This window comes from Mytilus galloprovincialis, chromosome 12 (genome assembly GCF_965363235.1).
Source record: "Mytilus galloprovincialis chromosome 12, xbMytGall1.hap1.1, whole genome shotgun sequence".
Taxonomy (NCBI): domain Eukaryota; kingdom Metazoa; phylum Mollusca; class Bivalvia; order Mytilida; family Mytilidae; genus Mytilus; species Mytilus galloprovincialis.
This window is the reverse complement of record NC_134849.1, coordinates 76503857-76531730: the sequence shown is the minus strand read 5'-3', so window position 1 is coordinate 76531730 and position 27874 is coordinate 76503857. Positions and strand designations below refer to the sequence as shown.

Sequence of the window (27874 nt, the reverse complement as noted above, 5' to 3'; positions counted from 1 at the left end):
AAGGCTTAATTATTAAAGGCATGTGACTCATTTAGAGACACTTGGTATTATCAGTGAGCAGTAGCTGGTAGGTCCACTTGTTTGTTCTCATTCTTAATAGACATGAAATATTTTATATACGATGTTATACAAGCAAAAATCAATGAATCTAGCAATTTAGTTTAAATGATTGTTGATTACTGGTTACTGTTGTTATAAATAGATCAAAGTAATCAGATGCATATTAACAGTCTAATAAGAAAGTACATGTATCAATATGTAAAAAGTAAGGCAGACATAATCAACTCTACTATAATTACTTAACTAAGGCTACAAACTTATGTGGATGTTTAATTTTTTTGGTTTGTTCATATGTTTCAGAGTTAAGTGTGTCACCCATTTTCGCTGAAGTAGTATACATTGGTGTTTTTCTTTTTTCGGGTAAAAATCAAACTTTGTTGAGTGTAACCAATTATAGACAGATTGTCATTGACAACATAAACAAGATCAATAAAATTTGAATATCAAGCTGCTAGAGTTATTTCCCTTTCGTCAGAATAAAACAAGTAATGAGCTCTGACACTGAATCATTCTGAATGTTCATTGTATAACTCATCTTGTAATTGTTATTTGTATATAATATACGTACATGAACATGGGGTTCCAGCCCCGGTCTGGGAGGAAGTTACGAATCAGATCTACTCTAACATTGTTAGGTTGATTTTCTAGGCACTTTATACATATATTCTAACACCTGGTATTTCTTAATCATAAGAAATCCAATGGACAAGGTATAATTTGCAGTTGTCACTACACATCTAGGCAGACATATACATGAACATGTATACATACTATATATTGATAGTTATTATCTGAATTTATTATATTACTTCCAAAAGTTTGTTACTTTTATTTTACTTCCAAAAGTTTGTTACTTGTATTCAATATTAATTTATTCGAATAATGTATTTTTCTAATGTTTAAAATAAATCTTAATTAAATACAATGTAGGTCTCTAAAAAAAATAGCTAAAGAAAAAAGGAGTTGTACATTTTATTGTACATGTATCTAATTTCTAAAAATGACTCAAAAAGTCTGTTGGTAATATATTTTTAATAGATAACAATTTTAGTTGCAATGATTGGATTTTGTTTAATGGCAACTCACTTTTGTCCACTGACTGTACATGTACAGTGCTCCCAAACCACAAGTATTTTAACTATCGTAAGACCTTCATCATCAAAGTAATAATGCACTTCTCCCACTTACATATGATCTTAGATAATTACCGTTTTCTCATTATGACCTCATAAGAAAGATGTTAATTACAAATAAATACATGTGTTTGTACATGTGCCAGTGATGCATTCATTCTGTCGTGTGATTGTCGTCATGAAGAAACATTGTTGTGTCGTCATTGTGCTCATTTGGCAGAATATCTATTATGTTGACGTTTGTTCTTTTCTTTTCTATTATATTCCTAGAAAGAAATTTATGTTGATGTTTGTTTTTGACTTTTCTGTTATTTTCCCGATGTTTCTATGTTTTCTGACAAATTGTAAACAAATAATTCATTTCTATGTGGGATGTACTGTCTTTGTTTGCTGTGATGCAGTGATCCTTTAAAACAAAACACATTTCTGTACATTTATACCAGTAAAAACCCAAATTAAAATTGTAAAGTAAGATGAAGGAATATGACAACAACCTAACATAAAAGCAGAAAACAGCCCAAGGCTACCAATGGGTCTTCAAAGCAGTGAGAAACTCTCGCACCTGGAGTTGGGCTTCAGCTGGCTCCTAAATAATGGTTATTTATTTATCATATGACATGTTCCTTAAAATATCAGAGACACTCCCCCCCCCCCCCCCCCCTCTAAAAAAAGAAGAAAACCCTACTCATGCACACAAACTACAATTACATAGCCTTGTTACTTGACTCATAACAGGATAGTTTAAATACCATATATTTTATTTTTTGAAAAATAATTCTGATAAATGTGAAAGGAAAATGGTCTGTTTAAAGTGTTTTTTATTTGACCAAAATGTGTGAGGACTTACTTCCCTGGTGCTAACCAAACATGTGTTAGAGCTTGCACGAAATTTAGAGTATGTAAGGGGCAGGAATAGTACCCTATTTTGTTTGGTTTTGCCCTTGATAGTATAATAGTATAAAATTTAAGGTGGAAATGGGGAAAATGTTAAAGAGACAGCACCAGACCAAAGAGCAGACAACCGCTGAAGGTCACCAATGGGTCTTCATTGCAGCAAGAAAATCCCGTACCCAGAGGTGGTTCCATGCTGGCCCAGTGTTCTCCCCAGAAATTTTGGATAGCATCACATTTTGCGTAAAAAAAAATAACTGTATTTTGTTCTTTCTAGGAATATAATAGAAAAGAAAAGAACAAAACAAAACGTCAACATAATAGAAAATCCAATCATTGCAAAAAAAAAATAACTGTATTTTTTTTAATGTCGTTTGTCGCGTTGCGTTGATGCTCTATTTCCTTTATATGTTTTAGTTTATATTGGACAATTCATAACTGAGAATACAATTAAACTATAACCACAAAAACAGTTGTTTCAGTTTATGTCTTCTTTATTCATTTATAGTTACACCTCTTGTGCCAAATAAAAATAAATATGTGGTTTCAGTTTAATACCCAACAATAAGTCAAATGAATGAATGAGTGCAACCTGTATAGATACAAAACTAAATTATCTAGTACACAAAATTAACTACTTTTAATATTATATGAAGTAAAGATTAAGTAGAAAAAGAAGCAAAAAAAAAATCAATTTAAAAACTTTTTTTATCATGTTTATGAAATTCATTGTTTCATGCCACTCAATGAATTAGTCCCAGTTGTTTCTTATCTTTACATCAGTCATATGTATTTTGAACAAAGTTATCTATCAAATAGTCTGTTAATGCGTAGTTTTCTCTCTTGGTTTAATTTTTCTGTCTACTGTCCATCTGTTGTCATTATCGTGAAAATGCGGATTTTTGTCATATCTGGTCCGGTTCCGATCCGTAGTTTACACAAAAATGTGCAATGGCGGCCGTAGTAAAATTTACGAAAATGAGTCCGAGAATAAACATTGTTTGACAAGAGATTGTGAATGAATAAGACGCTTTTAATGCATTAAATGGATTAAACATAAACTTAAGCCAATTATGATAACTTTTTAAAGAAGTATTAAACTTATTTTAGCTCTAAACCAAAATTCTCGCTCTCGTATTACCAGAAGAGAAAGAGAGAGTTGCACAAATAAACGACCTTTTTAAAAAAAATAAAAATCGTTTCAATCTTTGAAATTTCGTAATACAAAACGTAGATTTCGAATTGTTTTGTGATTGCATTTTTCCATGTCGATATTGGTGATTGCAGACACGTGGTATTAGTCATGTCACAAGTGTCAGCTGGGGATATTCGCATCCAAACAGTTATCAACCTGAGGGCAATTAACACCTAGCTATTTAATCTCTTAATTGCCTTTAGTGTCCGACTTAAAGGGATTACAATTAAAGGTGATATAATTTTTATGATCATAATCGATAATAGATGAAAGTTCAAAATTGAGGACAAGTAAAATAGCATCTTCAAAATAATTATAGCGTCGCGGGAATTATTATAGCATCACGGTGAAAAAATATAGCGTCGCGGTACCGCGACGCTAAAACGGCCTGGGGAGAACACTGTGGCCCCTAAATAAAATAGTGAACCATGTTCCTCCACTCTTGATTCAGAAGCTTAATTAATCTTAGAGTGTTAGAATCCTTATGATATGTCTTCAACAACTGACAAGCCCTCAGTGCTGTACGGCAAGTCCTAAATCTTCTATACAGTCTAATAATATATTTTGAATAAGTTGTATCTATCTATGCCAAATGGCCCTTTACCAAGTTCTTACTTCCTTTGTCTTGTGTAAGTTACAGATTTATATATTCTTGTGTCATATCTTGATATATTGCTTCAAAACATATCTTATAATTATTCTCAGAGGGCACTGCCCACTCATGACAGATAAAAAAATCATCAATACATTCAATCTTTGTTGCTTTTCATGGTTCATTGTCCTTTTGGTTCAATTTTGTTTCTTTTTGTATATATTTCTGATCTGAAAGATAAAACGTGAGGATAGATAACTCTGATTTCCAATAAGTTATAGATTCTTTGTACATCACAAGTACATTTATAAGTGATATATATCCTATTGGAAAATACATGAAATCAAAGGATAGATAACTCTGATTTCCAATAAGTTATAGATTCTTTGTTCATCACAAGTACATTTATAAGTGATATATATCCTATTGGAAAATACATGAAATCAAAGGATAGATAACTCTGATTTCCAATAAGTTATAGATTCTTTGTACATCACAAGTACATTTATAAGTGATATATATCCTATTGGAAAATACATGAAATCAAAGGGTAGATAACTCTGATTTCCAATAAGTTATAGATTCTTTGTTCATCACAAGTACATTTATAAGTGATATATATCCTATTGGAAAATACATGCAATCAAAGGGTAGATAACTCTGATTTCCAATAAGTTATAGATTCTTTGTACATCACAAGTACATTTCTAAGTGATATATATCCTATTGGAAAATACATGCAATCAAAGGGTAGATAACTCTGATTTCCAATAAGTTATAGATTCTTTGTACATCACAAGTACATTTCTAAGTGATATATATCCTATTGGAAAATACATGCAATCAAAGGGTAGATAACTCTGATTTCCAATAAGTTATAGATTCTTTGTACATCACAAGTACATTTCTAAGTGATATATATCCTATTGGAAAATACATGCAATCAAAGGGTAGATAACTCTGATTTCCAATAAGTTATAGATTCTTTGTACATCACAAGTACATTTCTAAGTGATATATATCCTATTGGAAAATACATGCAATCAAAGGGTAGATAACTCTGATTTCCAATAAGTTATAGATTCTTTGTACATCACAAGTACATTTATAAGAGATACATATCCTATTGGAAAATACATGCAATCAAAGGGTAGATAACTCTGATTTCCAATAAGTTATAGATTCTTTGTACATCACAAGTACATTTATAAGAGATACATATCCTATTGGAAAATGCACACAAAGTCCGAGGGTACATTTAGATAACCCTGATTCCCAATAAGTTCTAGTTTGTACTATCATGACTAGTTCATTTATAAATAATAGATACATGTACATGCTATGGTAAAATACATGAAGTCCAAGGGCAAGGGGAGTTTATCCTGATTTCTAATAAGTTATAGTTTGTACCATCACTAGTCCATTTATAATAGATACATGTACATCCTATGGTAAAATACATGAAGTCCAAGGGCAAGGGGAGTTTATCCTGATTTCTAATAAGTTCTAGTTTGTACCATCACTAGTCCATTTATAATAGATACATGTACATCCTATGGTAAAATACATGAAGTCCAAGGGCAAGGGGAGTTTATCCTGATTTCTAATAAGTTCTAGTTTGTACCATCACTAGTCCATTTATAATAGATACATGTACATCCTATGGTAAAATACATGAAGTCCAAGGGCAAGGGGAGTTTATCCTGATTTCTAATAAGTTATAGTTTGTACCATCACTAGTCCATTTTTAATAGATACATGTACATCCTGTGGTAAAATACATGAAGTCCAAGGGCAAGGACTCTGAAGGAGAGTTTATCCTGATTTCAAATAAGTTATAGTTTGTACCATCACTAGTTCATTTATAATAGATACATGTACATCTATGGTAAAATACATGAAGTCCAAGGGCAAGGAGAGTTTATCCTGATTTCTAATAAGTTATAGTTTGTACCATCACTAGTTCATTTATAATAGATACATGTACATCCTATGGTAAAATACATGAAGTCCAAGGGCAAGGGGAGTTTATCCTGATTTCTAATAAGTTATAGTTTGTACCATCACTAGTCCATTTATAATAGATACATGTACATCCTATGGTAAAATACATGAAGTCTAAGGACAAGGGGAGTTTAACCTGATTTCCAATAAGTTCTAGAATGTACTATCACTAGTCAATTTATAATAGATACATATACATCCTATGGTTAAATACATGAAGTCCAAGGGCAAGGGGAGTTTATCCTGATTTTCAATAAGTTCTAGTTTGTACCATCACTAGTCCATTTATAATAGATACATGTACATCCTGTGGTAAAATACATGAAGTCCAAGGGCAAGGGGAGTTTATCCTGATTTCTAATAAGTTCTAGTTTGTACCATCACTAGTCCATTTATAATAGATACATGTACATCCTATGGTAAAATACATGAAGTCCAAGGGCAAGGGGAGTTTATCCTGATTTCTAATAAGTTCTAGTTTGTACCATCACTAGTCCATTTATAATAGATACATGTACATCCTATGGTAAAATACATGAAGTCCAAGGGCAAGGGGAGTTTATCCTGATTTCTAATAAGTTATAGTTTGTACCATCACTAGTCCATTTATAATAGATACATGTACATCCTATGGTAAAATACATGAAGTCTAAGGACAAGGGGAGTTTAACCTGATTTCCAATAAGTTCTAGAATGTACTATCACTAGTCAATTTATAATAGATACATATACATCCTATGGTTAAATACATGAAGTCCAAGGGCAAGGGGAGTTTATCCTGATTTTCAATAAGTTCTAGTTTGTACCATCACTAGTCCATTTATAATAGATACATGTACATCCTGTGGTAAAATACATGAAGTCCAAGGGCAAGGGGAGTTTATCCTGATTTCTAATAAGTTCTAGTTTGTACCATCACTAGTCCATTTATAATAGATACATGTACATCCTATGGTAAAATACATGAAGTCCAAGGGCAAGGGGAGTTTATCCTGATTTCTAATAAGTTCTAGTTTGTACCATCACTAGTCCATTTATAATAGATACATGTACATCCTATGGTAAAATACATGAAGTCCAAGGGCAAGGGGAGTTTATCCTGATTTCTAATAAGTTATAGTTTGTACCATCACTAGTCCATTTATAATAGATACATGTACATCCTATGGTAAAATACATGAAGTCTAAGGACAAGGGGAGTTTAACCTGATTTCCAATAAGTTCTAGAATGTACTATCACTAGTCAATTTATAATAGATACATATACATCCTATGGTTAAATACATGAAGTCCAAGGGCAAGGGGAGTTTATCCTGATTTTCAATAAGTTCTAGTTTGTACCATCACTAGTCCATTTATAATAGATACATGTACATCCTGTGGTAAAATACATGAAGTCCAAGGGCAAGGAGAGTTTATCCTGATTTCTAATAAGTTATAGTTTCTTTGTACCATCACGAGTGCATTTATAAGAGACTCGTCCTATGGGGAAATGTACAATATTCCTTATAATTCTTTCTGTGGTTATGAGTAGGGCTTCTTAAATAGAAAAAAAACTTAAGAACTTATTTGCTCTTAAAAATCTCATAATTGGCATTCATGTACATGTATATGATTGCACTGGAGATGTGTAATAAATTAAACACATCATCAAAAGAAAAACTCGTGAGTGAGTGAGTCCAACAATATTTTTTTTATTAAATCTTTTATTGCATTTAACTTTATAAAAAGTGATTGAAATGATTCTAAACATAATATTTGTGAAAATGACATTTTTGTGTGTCTCTTTTCTTAAAACTCACTTGACATTATAAAAGAAAATTAATAATTTTTTTATATATTTTCAGTGGTGACCGACGTCGTCCACGGAGAAGAGACGACTCAGTGGACAATTACAGAGACAGATCTCACACACCGGACCGTCATGGTCGCTGTAGTAACAGATACGAGGCTTCACACAACAACAGATACAGAGACCAGAGTGGGGGACACAGTAGTCATAGAAACAGCAACAGAGATCCGATAAGGACGAGACGACAGGGAAGACGTAGAAGTTATCGTCACAGACGGAGATCATCCTTCACGTCGTCTTCCAGCAACAGGGTTAGTTTTTGTTCTCGAGATAATAAGTCCAATTTTGGCCTTTTCAGTATTGCTTTTCTATCGAAGGTTCAAAATCTGCACTTAAGAATGGAATTTGTCATGTTGGTTTTTAAAGTTTGATAAATTGAGACAGTCATGTTAGTAACATTTTTAGGGTAACAAATATTAATTTAATTTTTTTTAAACACAAAAATTAAATAAATAAGGAACTCATGAACATAACTGACTTTCCAGAATTGAAAGTTTTAATGCGAAAATTAAAAAAAAATCTCCATTCATGTAAAGATTTTGGACCTTGATATGTATTAAGATTTGAATCAAGGTCCCCAATAAGAGTATAAACCAGGCCAGAGATGAAATATTTTTGTAGGCTTCACGTCCCAATTGACCCTGAAAAATTAATATGAATTATCTTTTTATATATCTCTTATTAAACAATTTGAAATTATTTTTATTCTAAATTTAGAAAAAAAATCCTAATTAGAATTAATTTTTTTACTAGAAATTTAGAAGAAAAAAATTATTATCATACTTATAAACAATTTTAAGTTCATTTAAATTTTGTGGGTCTTTGGGACAAAAGCAGACAAATAATATTTGATTTCTGGTCCTATGTTTTCATTTTTTCCCAGCTATGCCAGGAACAGGTGAGTTATATGAATGTATATTAAAAGGCAGGAAAATCAACCAGGGCCATTATATAAGGGAAATATCCAATTGACATAATTATAAATGCTTAAGAACCTGCATCAAGTGGTTAAAACAGAAATATTGAGGCTTATAAAGGGGAATTTTAGTATTAATGGGACGAAAACAAGAATATTGAGGCTTTCAAAGGGGAATTTTAGTATTAATGGGACGAAAACAAAAATACTGAGGCTTTCAAAGGGGAATTTTAGAATTAAAGGGAAGGAACTCAAAAGAAAGCATTGTAAGAAACTACAGGGTTAACATGTAAATAAACGTATTCAATTCAATTGATTTACCAAAAAACAATTTGTGACTTGGATGGAGATTTGTCTCATTGGCACTCGTACAACATCTTCTTATATCCAAACATTATGTTGTAGCCAGCTGATAAAATATTTATCTTGGGGTTCCCAGTTGAAATAAAGGGTAATAATTGATATATACAGGGGAGACAATTTAAGAAATAAACATTAAGTTATATCTTAATGTGGTTCTATAAGCTGATCTCTGGTACAAAAGTATGCTATGATTATTTGTTACCGTATATGAACGTAGATATGTTTTTGATAGTCTGATAATATCATTCTTTCCTCACCAATAAATTCTTCAGAAATTGTTGTCATTATCAAATTTATAACCATGCCTGGCGAAAAAACAATTTCTGGACAATTACACGATTGATGATATTATGGGCCATTCAAAAACAACATTATTTAACATAATTATGTAAAAATATTACTGAATATTATACTACAGCAGAGATGTGTGAACATACATTGTTTTAATACCTTAATTAGCATAATTTAATTCATCTATTTGAAATATTATTATACATGTACAGTGCAAGCTAATTCTCTACTGGTATTTTCAATTTATTAAAGGACTTTTAAATTTTAATAAACCTCTAATTAAAAAACTTACATACCAATTATAATTCTAAAATCCATAAAATTTTTGATTCATAAATATTTTAAACTTTTTCACTACAGTGATAACAGATATCTTTGTTCCTATCTAGATCAAAAATTGATTTCCCATTATTTTTTGTAAATGCTAATTCTTTGAAAATGTGAAAAATATAAATTGAGTTGACATGTTTACTGGAAATGAATTGAACCTCGGACAGGGTATGATTGACTGTGTTTAAAAAAAAAGAATTTTGAGTTTAGATTTGATGAAAGGTTGAATAATCGTTCATTTCTTTTGTTTGATATTATAGCGTTTGATATCTGTTAGTCTCTAATTGAATGAAGATTTGATTACAATGACAAATAATTCTTTCAAAGCTTTCCAATCAATAAATGAATCAGAGCCCTTGACTTTTCAAAAATAACCAATTTCTTTGTTCCACATTCAAGCCTCAGTGGCCTACACATTTCATGATGCTTTTCAAATTTCCGATCTTTGTATACAGTTATGGATTAAGGAAATAACAGACAAACATCTGAAAAAGACTTGGGTCAAATTACCACACGTTAAAACTGCAATGACATTGATTATTTAGAGATGATTCTTGCCGCTTGCTTGCTTTGCTTTGCATATTGGGTAATTTCTTCAAATATTGATCTGTTCTGAGAAAAACATTCTGATTAAGTTTTAAGGTCTTTTGTTCTTGTCCATTACTATGGGATGAATGTGCAGCAGAAAGCATCATTTCTTTGAAATCTCTTCAGACGTGTTGTCACATTTAATGTTGTGATGTTTTGTGTTCCGTGTGTTCCGTGTGTAGTATAGGATTGTGATGTCCGAATGCTGATGTTAAGTGGTTAAGGAGTGAGAAACATCTATTAGGAATTGATTTTAGATCTGAATGCAGTTTTGCAATGTTAAATGGCTAGATTTAAATGGGAAAACATGGAATTAGTAATACTGTAGGATTGATTGAGTTCTGCATTGGTTTGAATTTTTAGATAAACGTACATTTTATTATTACTGTGACAGAGGCAAATAATATTTATTCAGTTTCAATGGAGATACAGTAAGCATAGAGTGTGAACAATATCTTTCAAACAAAAAAGGATTTGTCGTTTTAAATTGTGTACAATTTAGCAAATTCAAAACTATGTTAAGTTCGAAACGGTTTAAACGTTGAGTGCATAGGAGAGACTGAAACTATTAAAAAATATTAACTTTCCAAGAATGGTTTAATTCGGGATTTGTGTTGAATTGAACTATGATTGATTTTTGAAAGGCTGTTGGATGAAATGAAAAGTGGACTTAATTTCAAAAGTCAAATATGTTTATTCCAAGTGCTGACAGTCCTAAAGTTGTCTTAATCTTAGTGAAAAAGATTTCATGTATGATTGAGTAAAGCAAGTGATATATAGTGTAAATTTGATAAAAATAATATAATTGATGATTTGTAAGCTAAAGACATGTGACAAACCCACAGGATCAGACAATAAAATCAGAAAGACATACTAAAAAAAAGAGTCATGCTCTAGTGATTCCTAACTAAAGACTGGAGATAAAGGGTTTACATGATGACAGATAAAATAAACATATTGATCAGGATGAATATGAGGAAAATAACATCTGGTTGTAATTAATGATTGGTCAGTTAATTAATTACAGTATCTTGGACCCTAGGGGGTACAGATTGAAAGGATTACAGGGGTAGTGAAAGATGATAGAGAGACATTTATATCTATGTAGATAGAATTTAGACTGGTTTTATTGCCAGAACTTCACAAAGATTCATAGAAAAAGTTAAAATCTGAATGGAATTTAAAAATTCTAAACTGATTTTCATCATTAAAAGTGCGGATATGTTTTAACATTTACATAATTGATATAGTTGAGTGTTTTGACAGTTAAACTTTGATAATGTTTGAAAGGTCAATGGAATATGAACAAATGGTTAAATGTTATTACATGAAATTGATGTAATTGAAAATCCGACTCTTATAATCATATTTCTACATTTCCCTAGAGTGCCTCGTTAACTGATCAATTTCACAATAGAATTGTGTAGAGTCATTGATGATTTAATGAAGTGGTAATATCCTGTGGGAGGCCTCACATTTATTACACACACTCACAGCAGCATATTTTACGTGTGTTGTTCTACAGTAGTTTGTCAGACTATGTAAAGTGATACTGCACACTAAACATACTGGATGCTGATTGCTCCTCAGACATTCTGAACTCCTTGGCTCTTTTGGTTTATTTTGAGGGAAGTGTCTAGAGTCAGTTCAGTAGAGAATGAGAGTTGATGGGATATACAGCAACAAAGAATGGGGGAGAATGCCGGCCACACACTATAATCCTTCCGGCACTGGTTACAATAGTTACAAATATGACACTGGACAAACGTCTTACCAAAGTTCATATCGTAGTCGATTTCTTGTGAGTTTTTTGTCAACTTTTGTTAAGTTTTAGGGAGTGAAAAATTCAAGTGAAATTCTGTGATTTTTTAGATGGAAATTTTAAGTTTGACATTACTGTAGTCGATTTCTTGTGAGTTTTTCATCAACTTTTGTTAAGTTTTAGGGAGAGAAAAATTCAAGTGAAATTCTGTGATTTTTTTGGCTGGGATTTTTAAGTTTGATGTCTTGGATTATTTCTGCTAATAAGTATCTAAGTATTTAGAATTAGTATTTGGATTTAATTGTTCAAGATTTTTTCTCTAAATTACTGAGTGTTTTGGAATATATTCATTATATCAGATCTTTATGGAATTTAAGAATTCTAAATGAGGGATTGTTTCTTATAAACAAAAAGTCAGTGACCAAACAGCTTTCATTTAAAGTGGAATTTACTTGCAGTGTGTTCTTGGATATACTTCTTTATAGCTTTGAATATTTTTTATGGACATAAAGTATGAGAAAATTCCAATCAGATGAATGTTTTAAGATTACCAGGTGTAGTAGCACTTCCAGAGCTTCTTTTAGATAAGTTTTTATGATTGTTTTGGTGCAGACAGTAGTTGATATGACCTAATTTTCCCCAGATGTTTTAAATCTCACAATCTCCTAAGAAAATAAGGATTAACTTCAAAGTTTGCTTTGATTTTGATAAAATTTTATTTAAAGATGAATTTTCACGAACTTTATGAAATCCTGCAAGTTATTTCTTCTGTTTTGTACTAAATTATCAATCAATTACATGCATATACTTCAAATTATAACATGTCATTCAACACCACAAAAATGTTACATGTGTTTTGGAAAAGAACTTGTTCTCAAGTCACCAAAATTCTTGAAATCAAAATTTCCTAGAAACTTCTCTGCATTATCAACAATTAGGCCCAACTGATATTAAAAGGAAATTTCCTATGATGCTTAAATTTTCAACAATATGATTTTTGTGACCTAATTGGTACCAAACATGACATATATATATATATATATATACAATATATTGTTTACATGTCATTGAGGGGTTGGCCAGGTCAAGTGTACTGAGTGTACTTAGAAGTACTTTAGTTAACAAGTTCTGTTGTATGGGAAACAGAAATAAATTCCTTAATGATTACAATGATATAGGTCAAAATCAGCTGTTTGGTCACTGAACCCTATTTCCTGATGCCTTCTTTCATCTTGAATTATTTTATTAGGTATTTAACTGATAAAGTTTGTTCTGTTTTGATATTCTGATAATGGAAGTTAAAAAAATAACTTATTGACATTTTTGAGCTAGAAAGAATTGCTTGCCTGTACAGAAAAATGTATTTTTTCAAATATAGGTAAATGTTGATGAACTTAATTCAGCCTTTAATTTGATTATTAAAATAAAGTTGTTTTATATCTTCAGTGAAAAAAGTGCAAAGATGAATGGTGATAGATAAATTAATCATTTGAAGTTTCATTTTGAAAATAAATATGTTATGTTCACACATCTCGCGTAGGTAAAAGCTTGCTATATGTGAAGAGACATCAGAGGCCAGCTACAGATTTAAACATTCACAAGAAAAGAAAGGTTCTCTACAGAGCTTATATTGTATTGTTTTATGTATAACCAACTTTGAATACATCTTTCATCCTAGGTTTAATTCAATGGAAAATTAACCTTTAAAGACACCTAAAAAGTATGTGTTTACGGGTTCAAGACTAATATAAAATATAGAATAAATAACTGTTTTGTTGAGAAACATTCTCATGTAAATATTTTTTTTGTTTTCTGGGGGATGAATATATTTTCAAATATTTATAAAACTTTTAGCTTAGCACAAAAAGAAATAAGAACAAAACATCTAAATCTGCATGTACAGTTAATTTCTTCCTTGTCCTTCTACTAAGTGCAACGTTAAACCACTGTAAACATGATAGAATCAATTTTCCATAACTTCCACTTTATTTAATTTAGTTACATGTACAGTAAACAATATAAACCCATAATGCCAGACAAAAAAGATAACTAAGTGTTGGATCCAGAATTTTATATAAATGCGGGCCCACTGATTGCCTAAGAGGAGGCTTGCTTTAATCATGCTTCAGTGATTCCCTATATAATCAACCAAATTTTTTTGAGAGGGGGGAGGGGGGAGCTCTGAAATTATGCATTAGGCTTTGTTAGAAAGATTAAAACTTGGTCTTACTAGTCTTTGATGTCTTTTCACATTAAAAAAACAAGCAAATAAAAAAAGTATAAATGACGTGAATTGAATAATAATAATAATGTGTATAGATTGGTAAATTGTTGTTATGTGACAAAATCTTTACTTGGTTGTCTCCTTCCAAACATTTTATTCTGCTGGTCCAACCTGAATGATCACATAAATTATCGTGGGCTGTAACGAAACATCAAAATGATGAACCTTGACCTTTGGTTGCCTTGGTGATTGTGTGTGTGGCGGACATTGGTGGATTGTTGATTGGGATTGTGTACTTACAGCAAGACCAGAAAGATACCAGTGAACAGGGAACATGCATTGCAGACGACGACGATGGTCACCTGATATATCAAGCGGGAGACTTGCTACAAGCTAGATGTACTTCCATTTTCGTAATGTTTAGCCTAGAATTATATTTCATGTTTTTGTGCCTGCTCTTTGGATCATTAATGTAACCTTCTGTTTTATTACAGAATTATCTCCCTTTGATTTTGACAGAATTATGTCCCCTGATTTTACTGCTTTCTTTATTTGTAGCACAGTTTTGAACCAAAGCTGTGCTTGTGTTTGTTTTTAACTCTTTTTTTTTTTACAATACTAGCATTTATTTATTAATCAGAAAGAAATTTGGGGAGATATATGTATGTGGAAGGACTTTGCACATTATGTTTATTGATTATCTCCCAAAATTGGAGGTAGATGAGTTACCTACCCTTATGTATTGTAATTTACATTGTACAACGATACATTCAGGAGGTTGAAAATTTCATGAATATGCTGCACGAAGGGGTAAAATGAGAATGACTTTCTGTGGGATGGGATAGGGCAACAGAAAGGGGAAAAGTAGTACATCTACAAATCAACAATTTACACACATACATAAAACATCTTGGGTCGTCATGACCACATTATAAACAGGAAACAGGAGAGACTGCAGTTGTTATTCCCAGTTTGGGTTGGGGGGAGATGGCATATATTGCCATTTAGATCAGATTTTATCTGCTGTGTTGACTTTTTCAGATGAAGTGGCATCCACCTTAGGAGAAGGAACTTTTGGAAAAGTTGTCGAAGTGAAAGATGTGCACAGGTAAGTCTAGTAACTACGAACAGTATCATTATACGACTTTGCGTTTGTATATTGGTATCACGTCGTTGTCAACGGTGTCCGAAGACGTTTGGTTATCGGACAATTACTTTAGTAGGACTTTAGTAGGAGTAAATAGAAATCTATGAAATTTAAACACAAGGTTTATTACCATAAGGGACGACATCAAAAGTTCAATGAAGGATAAAAAACTTAATTCACATAGTTTTTTCACTGACCCCCACACCCCCCTCTTAACTTAATTTGGGAAAAATTGATTGACCAAGGCTTAAATTAAAATATTGTTTGTTTGCCCTTTACCGACCGACCCTATAAATTCGTTCCGCCTGAAAATCTTTTATTTGTGTTTACCAGCAAGATTTTATTTTATTTTATTTTTTGTTCCTACCAAAAATCTTATATTTGTATTTCCCGCTCAAAACTTTTTTCCTGGAATTCTCAGGTTTTATCTTTCCTGTATAAGGTCTAGTCCGTTTGGTATCACATGAGCGTTTGACATGAATGAACACTTGCATTTGGAGTTTCAAAGCATTTGTTTGAAATCGATGTTGAAAGCTTTGAAATCATGATTTAACGAACGTTACTCTGTGTCTTTATACATGAAGAGCAGGGTTCATTCAAAAAAGGTTCGTCCAATACTAAATTATCAACGTGTGTACAAAATATTTTGTAAACAGACTTTGTATCCTATGTAGGGATGGCCTTTGGTGGTCCGTAGATTAGGATGATTATGTTAATGATGCCTTCGACCAGCATTGATATATTCTGATTTATATCTGACATGAACCAAAGGTCTGTAAAGGGGAGAATATTTGGCAGTAAAATCGCCAAGTTTTTCCATACAGATCATTTATAAATGCGGTGTAAAATACGTGACAATTGAGTTTCAAGTCTTGTAGCATTTTTATTGGAAACACAGGCACACACAAAAATTTAAACACTTTAGGGACTTTTTCTACTAGTAATGTACAATGTATTTCTGCTCGGACATATTTTACCAGAACAAAGTAATCTTTTACCTGCTTACAGAAAAACTTTAGGTCTAGGTAAGCGTTCAAGGTACAAAGTACTATTAGTGTAAGTTAAAATTCTTTAAAATTCCAGGTATGTAAATGTTTAAAATATGCCGCACAGCCCTATATTTTGAAATTTGAAAAAAATTGTAGTGCATATGAATTAACTTCACATTCTACGTGATATTTTTTTTCTTCAAAACTTGGGACTATTATACTAATAGTCCTAGAAACTTATTAGCAAAAGCATATATACTTAAACAAAAGCAATACAGACAAAAATGACATCATGCAGATTTTGTATCTATAAAATAAAATATTATACCTACCTGCCTACCCATGACAAAAAATGTACCGAACTAAGTTATTTTTTGGGAAAGAAAAAGAAAATATTTTACCTACCTACCTACCCTGTTTCAAAACATAGGGTCGGAAAAGGGCAAACAAACAATATTTTAATTTAGGCCCAATAGGGATATATGTAAAATCGATTTTAGATAAACAAAACTTGCAGTAATGTTGACCCCCCACCCCCAAACTATTTGATTTAAGTATTTTATCCTACATCGATCTTTTGATGTCAACCCTAAAAGGAAGGTTAGGATTGATTTTGGGGGTTAGGGTCCCAAAAGTATAGGAATAAGGGTCTTAAAAGGGCCAAAGTAAGCATTTTTTTAGTTTCCAGACACTAACTTGTGGAAAGGTGTATGGATCTCTCTGAAATTATACCACAAGTGTCCATATCACAAACGGATGGTTAGGATTGGCTTTGGGCGCAAACCGTTAAAGAATTATGGGGAAAAAAGCAGGGAAACAAGGGTGTCCAGGTTAATGGGCAACTACTATAGTACAATATTCAAATCACATGACCAATTCAAGTTCTTTTACCACTGTTGTTCTGTGTCAGAAACCTTTTATGTGTCAAATATTTAATTACAATCGAAATTGAGACCTGTATCTAGTGTGAGTTTTGTGTCCATTTTGCCAATACTGTATAGTGATGGACATCTGCGGTTGTATCCAGCTGCGCTCTGCAAAGCAATTTATTTGACTATGTCAGACTGTTCACTCTTTGTTCAGACTGATTTGTTAGAGATGAGAAATATTCTAACCAACATAGTTCTGTGATAATAAACACCTGTTTTTACTGTTTGTATAAGATGAATGAAATCTAGTCTGATTGATAAATGAAGATAAAACCTTTGTAAATATTTATTGGATAATCCCCGGCTAGTTGTCTGCATTGTAATCTGTTGGATGTAAGCTGGCTTTCTCTATTTATGTTGAACGATAGACTAGAGATTTTTCTAAAAACTATTTTTCCTATGAAAGAGGGGAAAAAGAGGGGGATGGGGGTAACTTTGTTTTAGAAGTGATATAACATTAATAGGAAAGGAAGTTACTGAAGATTGGTTAACAATTTTGTGGTTTTGCTAAATTCTGCTTTGTAGCCTTTCGAAAATTTTCACCTCACTAAACATTTAAATACTTGGTTTAAAAAAAGTGAAGATTGGTTTCACATGAATTATGAGCATGGAATAAGCAAGAAATACTGGTATCTTTTGGTGTGAGCTAGGTAGGGAAAAAAGTTTTTAAGTTATTTTATTTTCCCTGCAATTACCTGATAAACTTAAAATATAATTGAACCAAGTGTTTATCTGCAAAATTCTGTAGGTTGTCCCCTTGGTTATTCTATAAAATGATAAAGCAATATATTGTTCTCTGATTTAACCTGAATTATCTGTTTGATGCCAGTTATTGAAATTCAATACCATCGAGCAAAATTCCATCCCTCTAATTACTCATAAGTGGATAATAGTTATTTAATTATGCCCCCGCTTTAAAATTATACCCCGCTTTAAAAAAGGGGGGGTATACTGTTTTACCTCTGTCTGTCCGTCCGTCCGTCAGTCTGTCAGTCCGTCCGTCAGTCAGTCCGTCCCATGAAACTTTTGTCGCATTTTTCCCAGGAACTACAATACAAGGATTTCTGAAATTTGGTTTCAGGGTTTATCTAAGTCAGCTATACCGTGTGATGCGTTTTCAGATTGATCACTTGACAACTTCCTGTTTACCGAACACTTGTATGATTTTACACATGATAGCCAAGTTGAAAATTTTCGTCACATTTTTCTCAGGAACTACAATACAAGGATTTCTGAAATTTGGTTTCAGGATTTATATAAGTCAGCTATACCGTGTGATGCGTTTTCAGATTCATCACTCGACAACTTCCTGTTTACCGAACAATTGCATATTTTTACACTATTAATATTATCCACTTGAGGCGGGGGTATCATCAGTGAGCAGTAGCTCGCAGTTTCACTTGTTGAAATTTCATTCATAAAATGTACTATGATAATCCGTATTTTGTTTTCTATAATTTACGAAAAATTCCACTACAGAGAATTAGGCAAATTGATTCTAAAACTGTATATAATAGAAGCTGAAAATAGAAAGAAAACATAATTTGATGTTAGGTTTAATTATGTTGTATATATTTCTACTTGAGTGTATAAATAGATGAGTAGTGTCTGGGTTTATCATCACAAGTTCTAGGTGTGTTTTAGGCACAATGTTCCATAGAAAACAGAGCCAATATTTTGCACAGATCATTAGAAACACTTTTACAGCAACTGTCCAACAAATTAGTCTGTTGTTTGTCATCAGTGGCATCATTACACACACATATATATGTGTACACTTTGTACATTAGATTTAGTCATCACCAATATACATGTATTCTTTTACATTAGATACAGTCTTACTCAGTGGTAAATGAATTGCCCTGATGCCTTTATAAACAGTCTTTATATTTTGGTTGGAAAAACTTACCTATATAATTAAATTAACATTTATATCCAAAGTGTCCCTCTAATATGAATCAAGTAATCAGCAGGTTTCATGATTTTGACCAAGAAAATCCCTGACCTAGGCTTACATGTATTACCGGTACAGTTAGAAGTTCATAATTTTTTTTCAAAAAAAGAGTTTCAAAGTAATGATAGTATTTCATAATGGTACTAGGATTGATTTGACAAGGTTTTAGTGTCCCAGTTCTGTAGAAAGCTTGTAGGATTTATAATTAGACAAGTGCTTGACAAATGTCCAGTGGCAAGTATTTAATGCATATATAATGACACCTAATGGAAATATACAATTTGTCCAGTTTGCTTGGGATTTAAAAAAAAATTGAAACTCGGGCTTTAAACATATGGGAACCAAGTATCAAATTCTTTTTGCCATCGGTTGTATTTTTATTAATCACTCAATATCTGAAATCTATTCATTCTTATATAAAAAAGTAAAGATATCACAACTTGCTATTGGCAGAACTTCCTGACTTATTGTTAGAGATCAGACAATCTGTACAAACTCTGACATATGGATGTAATTATTACCCACCAGACTTTGGCAGATGTCTTCCTCTAGGATGATAATCACAGACTTGTACATATCATTATAACACCAGAACTCTTTTATGCATACCTCTAGGATGATAATCACAGACTTGTACATATCATTACAACATCAGAACTCTTTTATGCATACCATCAATTATTTATTGATTGTTTATAGAAAAATTGAGTAGTAATATTTTATATCTAAGTTTTCATGCATGACATTGATTTACCAGTGGTATTTACCGGTATTTACCGCACCGGACAATACTCCCCAAGTTGTCAATACTGGCAAATACTGGTCAATTGAAGTTTTCATGGTTGTTTCTACTATTAAATGAAGTAAAATCTTGATATATAATGCTCATTAGGCCAAACATTTTATTTTCTATTCTCATAAGTGTTACATCATGTAAATTGTCTCAAATGCTTTTTGGGTTTTTTTTTCCACTTCAAATTTTACCTGGCTTTAATGGAAGATATTTATGCCCCCACCACTACTGGAGGGGGCATTAAGTTTTATCCTCAATGTCTGTCAATACTTCCCAAAATTGGTTTCTGTTGTCTGTTCTCTAACTTTAGTCTGCCTTAACCAAATGTTATGGTGGCAACATTTTTACTATTCTAGAGTTATGCCCCTTTGCAAATTATGGAAAAATTGCTAGAATTCTATGTTTCCTTTCTCTAACTTTACTTTGTACCAATTGATTGTTATGAAACTTATAAACTGTAACACAACACTCATTACCAAAACACTCAGAAGTGTGCATGTAATACTTTCAAAAGTAACACAACTTCATCAAAACCTGATTTTAGATTTAGTAGAATATTATGTAAGTCTTAGTAATGCTGATAGAATGTAGAAGTTTGTGGTTTCTAAAGGATGCTTCAATTAACAATGATTCACTGTAAGATTGTGGAGTTTGTTTACATCATAGGAAAATTAAATCTGTGGCTGTAAAAGGGGTATATATCCCATTTAAAGATTATTTAACGAAGAAAAACTTTCTGACTTTAAGTCTTTTCCTAGTCAGCTCTTGAGGGGTGCTCCAAATTAGGGAGGAATCTACGGGTACATATTTATAATGATCCACTAGAAGGTTGATAAGTTTGTTTAAACCACAGTTTTTAGGTAGGATACCCATAAGAGAAAGTTTGATCTGTTGCTGTATAGCTAAAAGGGGAAAACATTCAATTCATAAAATATTTAATGTAGAAAAACTTAACGCTAAAACTAAATGTTTATAAACATTATTGGCTGTCTGTTATAAACACAATTATATAAATAGGTTTACTATCTGGCATCAATAATTGGTGCATTTTGGCTTCAAACTAAAGATCTTGAAAATTATGCATTTTCATGGAATGCAATTTATACTGATTTTCCTTTGCAATTAAATTACATCTCACATTTTTACCAGCATTCATTAAGTAGCTATAATAAATGCATGCATTAATTTCTTAGATTTACAGTACTTAATTTTATTCCTAGTTCACTCAGTTTATTTTCAAAGTTTTCAGAGTAGAATACTTAAAGCAACTTTTTTCAAGTGGGATAGGTACTTGATGCCAGTTATAGATTTCAGTTATATAAATAAAAAAAATGTCATGGTAATATCCCAACTTATTTTGCCTACGTGCATACCAACCTAACTAGGAATAGTCTTAAGGTCATGAAAAAATCAGTAGTGGTAACCATGGAAACTGTTATCTAAACAGAATGTGTATATTTCCTGCTACATTCTTCACAAGTTTTATCACTGATACATGGGATATCAATCAGAAATTAGGAAAAAGACATCAGTTAGTACTGGAGGGGCTCAGTAAAGGAGGGTTATCAGGCAGTGTTAATGGGGTGGGGAGGCTCAGCAAGGTGTAACTTGGTTTTAAAAGGTAAAATTATAAAATACTGAACTCCAAGGAAAATTTAAAATGAAAAGTCCCTAATAAAATGGCAAAATCAAAAGCTCAAACACGTTAAAGGAATGGACAACAACCGTCATATTCCTGACTTATTTATCATGCAGTGTTAATGGGGAGCTCAGCAAGGGGGCTACTGAATTATCAAGCAGTAAATGGGGGCTTTGAAGCAGGGTGTTAGTTTTAAGATAATTATTTAAATTAGTTATAATTTGAACCGGTAAGTAAAAAAGATTTGTATTGACTTACAAAGGTTGATTACTTGTTCTATGAGACAAGAAAATTCCTAATTTTATTCAGTTTATAGAAAATGGGATGGATTGATTGATTGTTATTTGAATAATAATGTCCAGTGGAAAATATTTCATACATGTATAGAACTAGAACCAAGTTGAAGGCTGTAGATCTTAGGACCTAGGTGGATAGTTGTCTAATTGACAATTTTACCACATCTTATTATTTTTATCTTATCTAGTTCATCATCCAGTCACTTTGAATTGATAAGCAATGTTGCTGTCCATCAAATTTGTTTTTTTCTGATTTTTCTGAGGACAGGCTAGACATATATCTCTGTGTCAACAGTTTATTATAGAGGTTTAAACCATTATATTTTTAATACAAAATCAACATCAATACCAAATCAAAAGTTATCCATTTTGATAAAATAAACAAAATTATTAGCATCAAAATCTTAATGCGAAAAAAATTTAGCATGTGGTGAGGTTTGTTAGCCACCTGCTTCAGTAAATTCCAAAATGTTGTTAAAGATCTCTTATTAAGAATCCGCTTTGAATGTTTTGATAAAAAGTTAATTAAATATCAGTTTTTTGTTGCAGTTAAAACTTTATTATTCATATTTTATCTATTTATAACTTGTATAGGCAGCTTATAACAAAGAAGTATGAACTTTGGGGCATGAATAGGGTTTAAATAAAATAATGTAATTTGCAATTAAAAAATTAAAGATTGAAATGAAGAGAAAAATTGGCTTTGAAAATTCAAAAATACAGATATGAAGACACAACAGTTAGTGTGAATTTGAGTCCATCAAATAGCAATGTAGTATATATATATATATTGTGTAAATAATTATTTTTCTTCTTTTATTGTAGAAATCAGGAACATATTGCCTTGAAGATCATCAAAAACATAGAAAAATACAGAGAGGCTGCCAAACTAGAAATCAATGTCTTAGAAAAAATACGGGAAAAAGATCCTGAGGGAAGATAGTAAGTGGTTTAAAAAAGTATCAGGGTTTCAACATTTTTCTTTGAATTGACAGGCCACATTTTGATGCCATACTAAGGAACTTTATATGTTATTTGATCTGTGCGTTCGTTCATCTGTCTGTCCTACTTTAGGTTAAAGGTTTTGGTCTAGGAAGGTTTGATGAAGTTGAAGTCCAATTAACTTAAAACTTAGTACTTGTTCCCAGTGATAGGATCTTTCTATTTTAATGCCAAATAAGAGTTTTGACTCCAATTTCATGGTCCACTGAACATAGAAAATGATAGTGCAATGGGGCATCTGTTTGAACACATTCTTGTTAGGTGATTGAGACTGTAAAGGATTATTGGCAGTCTGGCTCATTTTTGGTCCAAATATTTGTCAAATTAATAAATTTAATAAATTTGTCCTATCTATATTGCAGGTACAAGTTAATCATGTTAATCAGAAAATAAAGATTTACCATTAACTACCTATCACAAAATTTGTGTATTTTGAGAATTTTTTTTATTTTACTTGTTAGATTTCAAACTTAATTATAAAATAGATTGAAAAAGTATGTAGGCACCCAATAAACATGTGCAAAGCATTTGATATGTTAAGTCTCAGTGTATTTTTCTTTTTCAGCCTATGTGTTCAGATGATGGAATGGTTTGACTACCATGGTCACATGTGTATAGCTTTTGATATGTTAGGTCTCAGTGTATTTGATTTTCTGGTACGTTTACTTAGATATAAGAAGATGTGGTATGAGTGCCAATGAGACAACTCTCCATCCATGTCATAATTTGTAAAAGAAAAATCATTATAGGTCAAAGTACAGTCTTAAACACAAAGCCTTGGCTCACACCTAAATGTTAAATAACTACAGAAAGTAAACCTTAACCTTGAACAAATAACCTTGCCGTCGAATAGAAAATTTTACACCTGTAAAAGAAAATACTTTTCTATTAAGGTGGAGAACAGAAATATTTTTTACCAAATAAATAATTTTGTTGTTCAAAGTATGAGAAACAGAAGTGAAAATGTATAGTCATAGGCAGTGTCTAAGAAAGATGGGCTTTTATCTAGAAAATATATTGAAAAGAAGACATTTTGACTATTTGATAGATGTATTAGAAAGCCCTAGTAACACCTAAAGGTGACATGATGTTACACAAATCGTGGTACATAGTGAAAGTCATATGTGCAGTATTTACAAAACATTTGAATTTCAGGGCAGGTGCTTTCAACTCTTAACCCTTAGACTGCTACGCGCGACTATTGTCGTTCCGATAAGACACTCCGCTACTGCTACTCGCGACTATAGTCGTTTTCCGTACTCGTTTGTTTACACAGTTACCATGGAATGGGCGGAGTCAATATTCATGAGATTGCGGCAGTTTCGACTTGTATGGATTCTGATTGGCTTAAAATCTGCGTTCTTTCGAGTGTCTCTTGACTTTTAATCAGGTATAAGCGATAAACCGAAAGTGAAAATTTTTGATGAAAAAAGTGACAAAATGGCGGACATTGTTTGGAGAAATGGCCAACACGTTCAGAAGTATTTCAATGATAACGATTTAACAGCGGCGGACGATTAAAAGGATTTGGACGAGAACCGAAGATATAATAGACAGAAATGGAAGTATTCTATCAAAACTGCAAACAGAAGACTTTAAAAGCGAGAATTACGGGGATTCCCAGACATTGTTCAAAATGGACGTGAAACAGGATTTGCGATGTTTATCATTTCGCCTTTCAAATGTGAATCAATATTGACTAACATCGATAGACCCGAACTTTAAGTTTGTCAAGATTATATATTGATGAAAGCTTTAAAAATGAACTTGTCGTGTAAATATATTTGTACATGGAAGTAAAAGTCGGCGCAGTGAAAGTTGGAGGAAAATACCGGAAAATATTTGCATAAAAAAGGCCGTTGGTCTGAGAAGAAACTTTTATTTTTTGATAATCACAATGGAACTTAGTTCTTAAAAGAGATTTTAAACTATATTGGTTCATTTCTGAAGTCATGGATACTTTTACATTGATGGATCGTTTAATAAAACATGAAAAAATAAGTTTACCTTTGTTTACCTATTTTCGCACCTGTACAGGTAAAACATGACCAGAGACTCACACAAAAATAAAATAAATTAAAAATACAGAATCTAACAATACTTTTTTATATAACTTTTATTGATGAATATTCAATATTTACAAAGATACAGCAATTGTAAGTGAACATGTTTATTTCATCAGTGATTAAATTTTACTCAGCATTACACAAAAGTACAATAGAAATCAATGCAGCAGTCTAAGGGTTAATTGCCTAGGATTGCCATATTTCCGCCTAAAGGTCATTATTCTCTAAACATGCTAAAGGAAGTCAGGCTTTCTCCACCATATAAAACTGGCCAACACCATATAGATAATAGTGTTCAAAGTGGCAATAAGCAGCAACAATAAATAGATAGATAAATGAAAATGTTGGTAGCTTTCTGCCAAAATGTGAAGACCTCTGATGTTAACATTATGTATTTTATTTTACAGAAAGATAATCATTATATACCTTATCCATTAGATCAAGTACGACACATAGCATATCAACTGTGTTACGCTGTAAATTGTAAGTTATTTTTCCTGTAATGTATTAATTTTTTTCTTCATTAAATTTTGTGATGCTACGAATTAATTTAATTTCATGGACATTTGATTTTTGGTTTAGTGAAAATCTGCATACAAGTCTATAAAAAATTTATGTAAACCTGGGATAATCTCAGATAAACTTGTCTGACGATGGTTTTCCAAGTTTCTATTCAGAAGGAGGCATTTACATTTAAACAATTCAAAAAGTAATTTTCTTATGCCTTGAAACAAGCTAAAAAATTCCATTCATTTATAGAAAACAATTCAGATATTATCCCACTAACATTCTAAAAGTTTCACAGTTCCTCAAGTGGAAGGGAGACTTGTAAAATTCAATAGTCCTGAGCACAAATAAAAGACAATTAAAATGGAGGGGTGAATAGATTTGAGATATAAATCCCCATGCACTGTACATTTTGATATATATATATTGATTTTGTTTATTATTATGTATTTTCAGTTTTACATGAAAACCACCTCACACATACAGATCTGAAACCAGAAAATATATTATTTGTAAATTCAGATTTTACCGGTGTATTTAATCCTAAAAAGGTAAGTGAATTAAACTGTCACAGAGGGAGATTAAGGGCCCCCTTCTTTTGTGGGGAAAATCTGGTTGAGTATATAGGAAATTAATGAAGCATTGCTGGAGCTTGCCTCCTCTTTTTATTGGCAGTCAGTGGGCCCCCTTATGAAAATGGTCTGCCACTGTGTCAAGTTTCCCCAACAAGATCTGTGAACAAATTTTACATAATTCTATCTTGGAGTTATCTTAGGGCAACCATGGCCTGCATTTTACAAACAATACTTTACACTAAGTTTGATCATAAGTCTACTTTCATGTTCTTGGCTTACAAGTAATTTTTGGTTTCCCAAGAACATAAAAAGGAAACATTTATTTTGGTGATGGTTCAGCATAAACTTAATGTTCCTTATTAACCTGAGACACCCATATATTGGTTGAGGGTTGATATATTGTGGGATACTGAAAAAGCAATTTTATAAACACTTCATTAATGATTACATATCTCAAACAAGGATTTATGTTACTAAAAATTCAAGTAGATTTTTTTACGCTATATGATACACTACAATTAATAGGATAGCCATTGACTGTATTGCACAATTAATTTGTATTTACTACAATGTACTGTAAAATAAATTCGGAAATGATTGCATCCATTGCCTGTTTATTTATTGCAATTTTTAAGAAAGAAAAAAATGTGAGATTGATTATTGCATGTCTGGAAAATCTGTATACAGTAATATGTACTGGATATAGGAATACAAGTTCTTATTATACCCCCGCTTTAAAAAAGGGGGGGTATACTGTTTTACCTCTGTCTGTCAGTCCGTCCGTCAGTCAGTCCGTCCCATGAAACTTTCGTCACATTTTTCTCAGGAACTACACATCCACCCTTTCTGTAATTTGGTATCAACATTTATATATGTCAGCCATACCGTGTGATGCGTTTTCAGATTCATCACTTGACAACTTCCTGTTTACCGAACACTTGTCTGATTTTACACATGATAGCCAAGTTGAAAATTTTCGTCACATTTTTCTCAGGAACTACAATACAAGGATTTCTGAAATTTGGTTTCAGGATTTATATAAGTCAGCTATACCGTGTGATGCGTTTTCAGATTCATCACTCGACAACTTCCTGTTTACCGAACACTTGTATGATTTTACACATGATAGCCAAGTTGAAAATTTTCGTCACATTTTTCTCAGGAACTACAATACAAGGATTTCTGAAATTTGGTTTCAGGATTTATATAAGTCAGCTATACCGTGTGATGCGTTTTCAGATTCATCACTCGACAACTTCCTGTTTAGGCCTAAAAAAAAAAGATATGTGTTTCCGGTAACATCATTTTGAAAAATAGGGTCAGTAGGTCGGAATTCTTTTTTTTTTTTTTTTTTTTTTTTTTTTTGACATCGTAAATGAAATCCGGAAAATTATCATCGTTTTTCCAAGTCCGGATCCGTAATTAGTTTCAAAAACCGAAAGTGTGCCATTTGCAATGTTTTTGAAGCACCTGCTGTGCAAATTTCTTGGATTTTAACCTATTTGGAATACCTTTTGACATTAATAAAATTTTTTACTGGCTTTCTATGCAAGTAGAAGCAAGAGAGAAAAAATATTATGTCATCTATCAGAAGCCTGTGTCAAAAACGGGGTCGGTTGATAAAATTTTTTTTTTTTTTTTTGGAAGATCCAATAAAAAAGTTAGGGTCGGGGCTAAAAAAACAGGGTCGGTCGGGTTACCGGAAACATCGATCTTTTTTTTCTCGGCCTTACTGAACACTTGTATGATTTTACACATGATAACCAAGTTAAAAAT

General features: G+C 31.9%; 1 protein-coding gene across 5 annotated transcripts in view; it reads left to right on the top strand.

Moving 5' to 3' along the window:
• LOC143054875 (uncharacterized) overlaps positions 1-27874 on the top strand; it is a 53310-nt gene that overhangs the window by 10585 nt on the left and 14851 nt on the right. For 4 of the 5 annotated variants that reach the window (XM_076227961.1, XM_076227960.1, XM_076227962.1 and 1 more), the window contains exons 3-9: positions 7723-7978; positions 14504-14600; positions 15243-15309; positions 22774-22890; positions 23516-23606; positions 25424-25499; positions 25980-26074. In XM_076227961.1, the coding sequence (XP_076084076.1) occupies positions 7723-7978; positions 14504-14600; positions 15243-15309; positions 22774-22890; positions 23516-23606; positions 25424-25499; positions 25980-26074 (799 nt within the window). The other variant, XM_076227963.1, reaches the window with a different exon arrangement.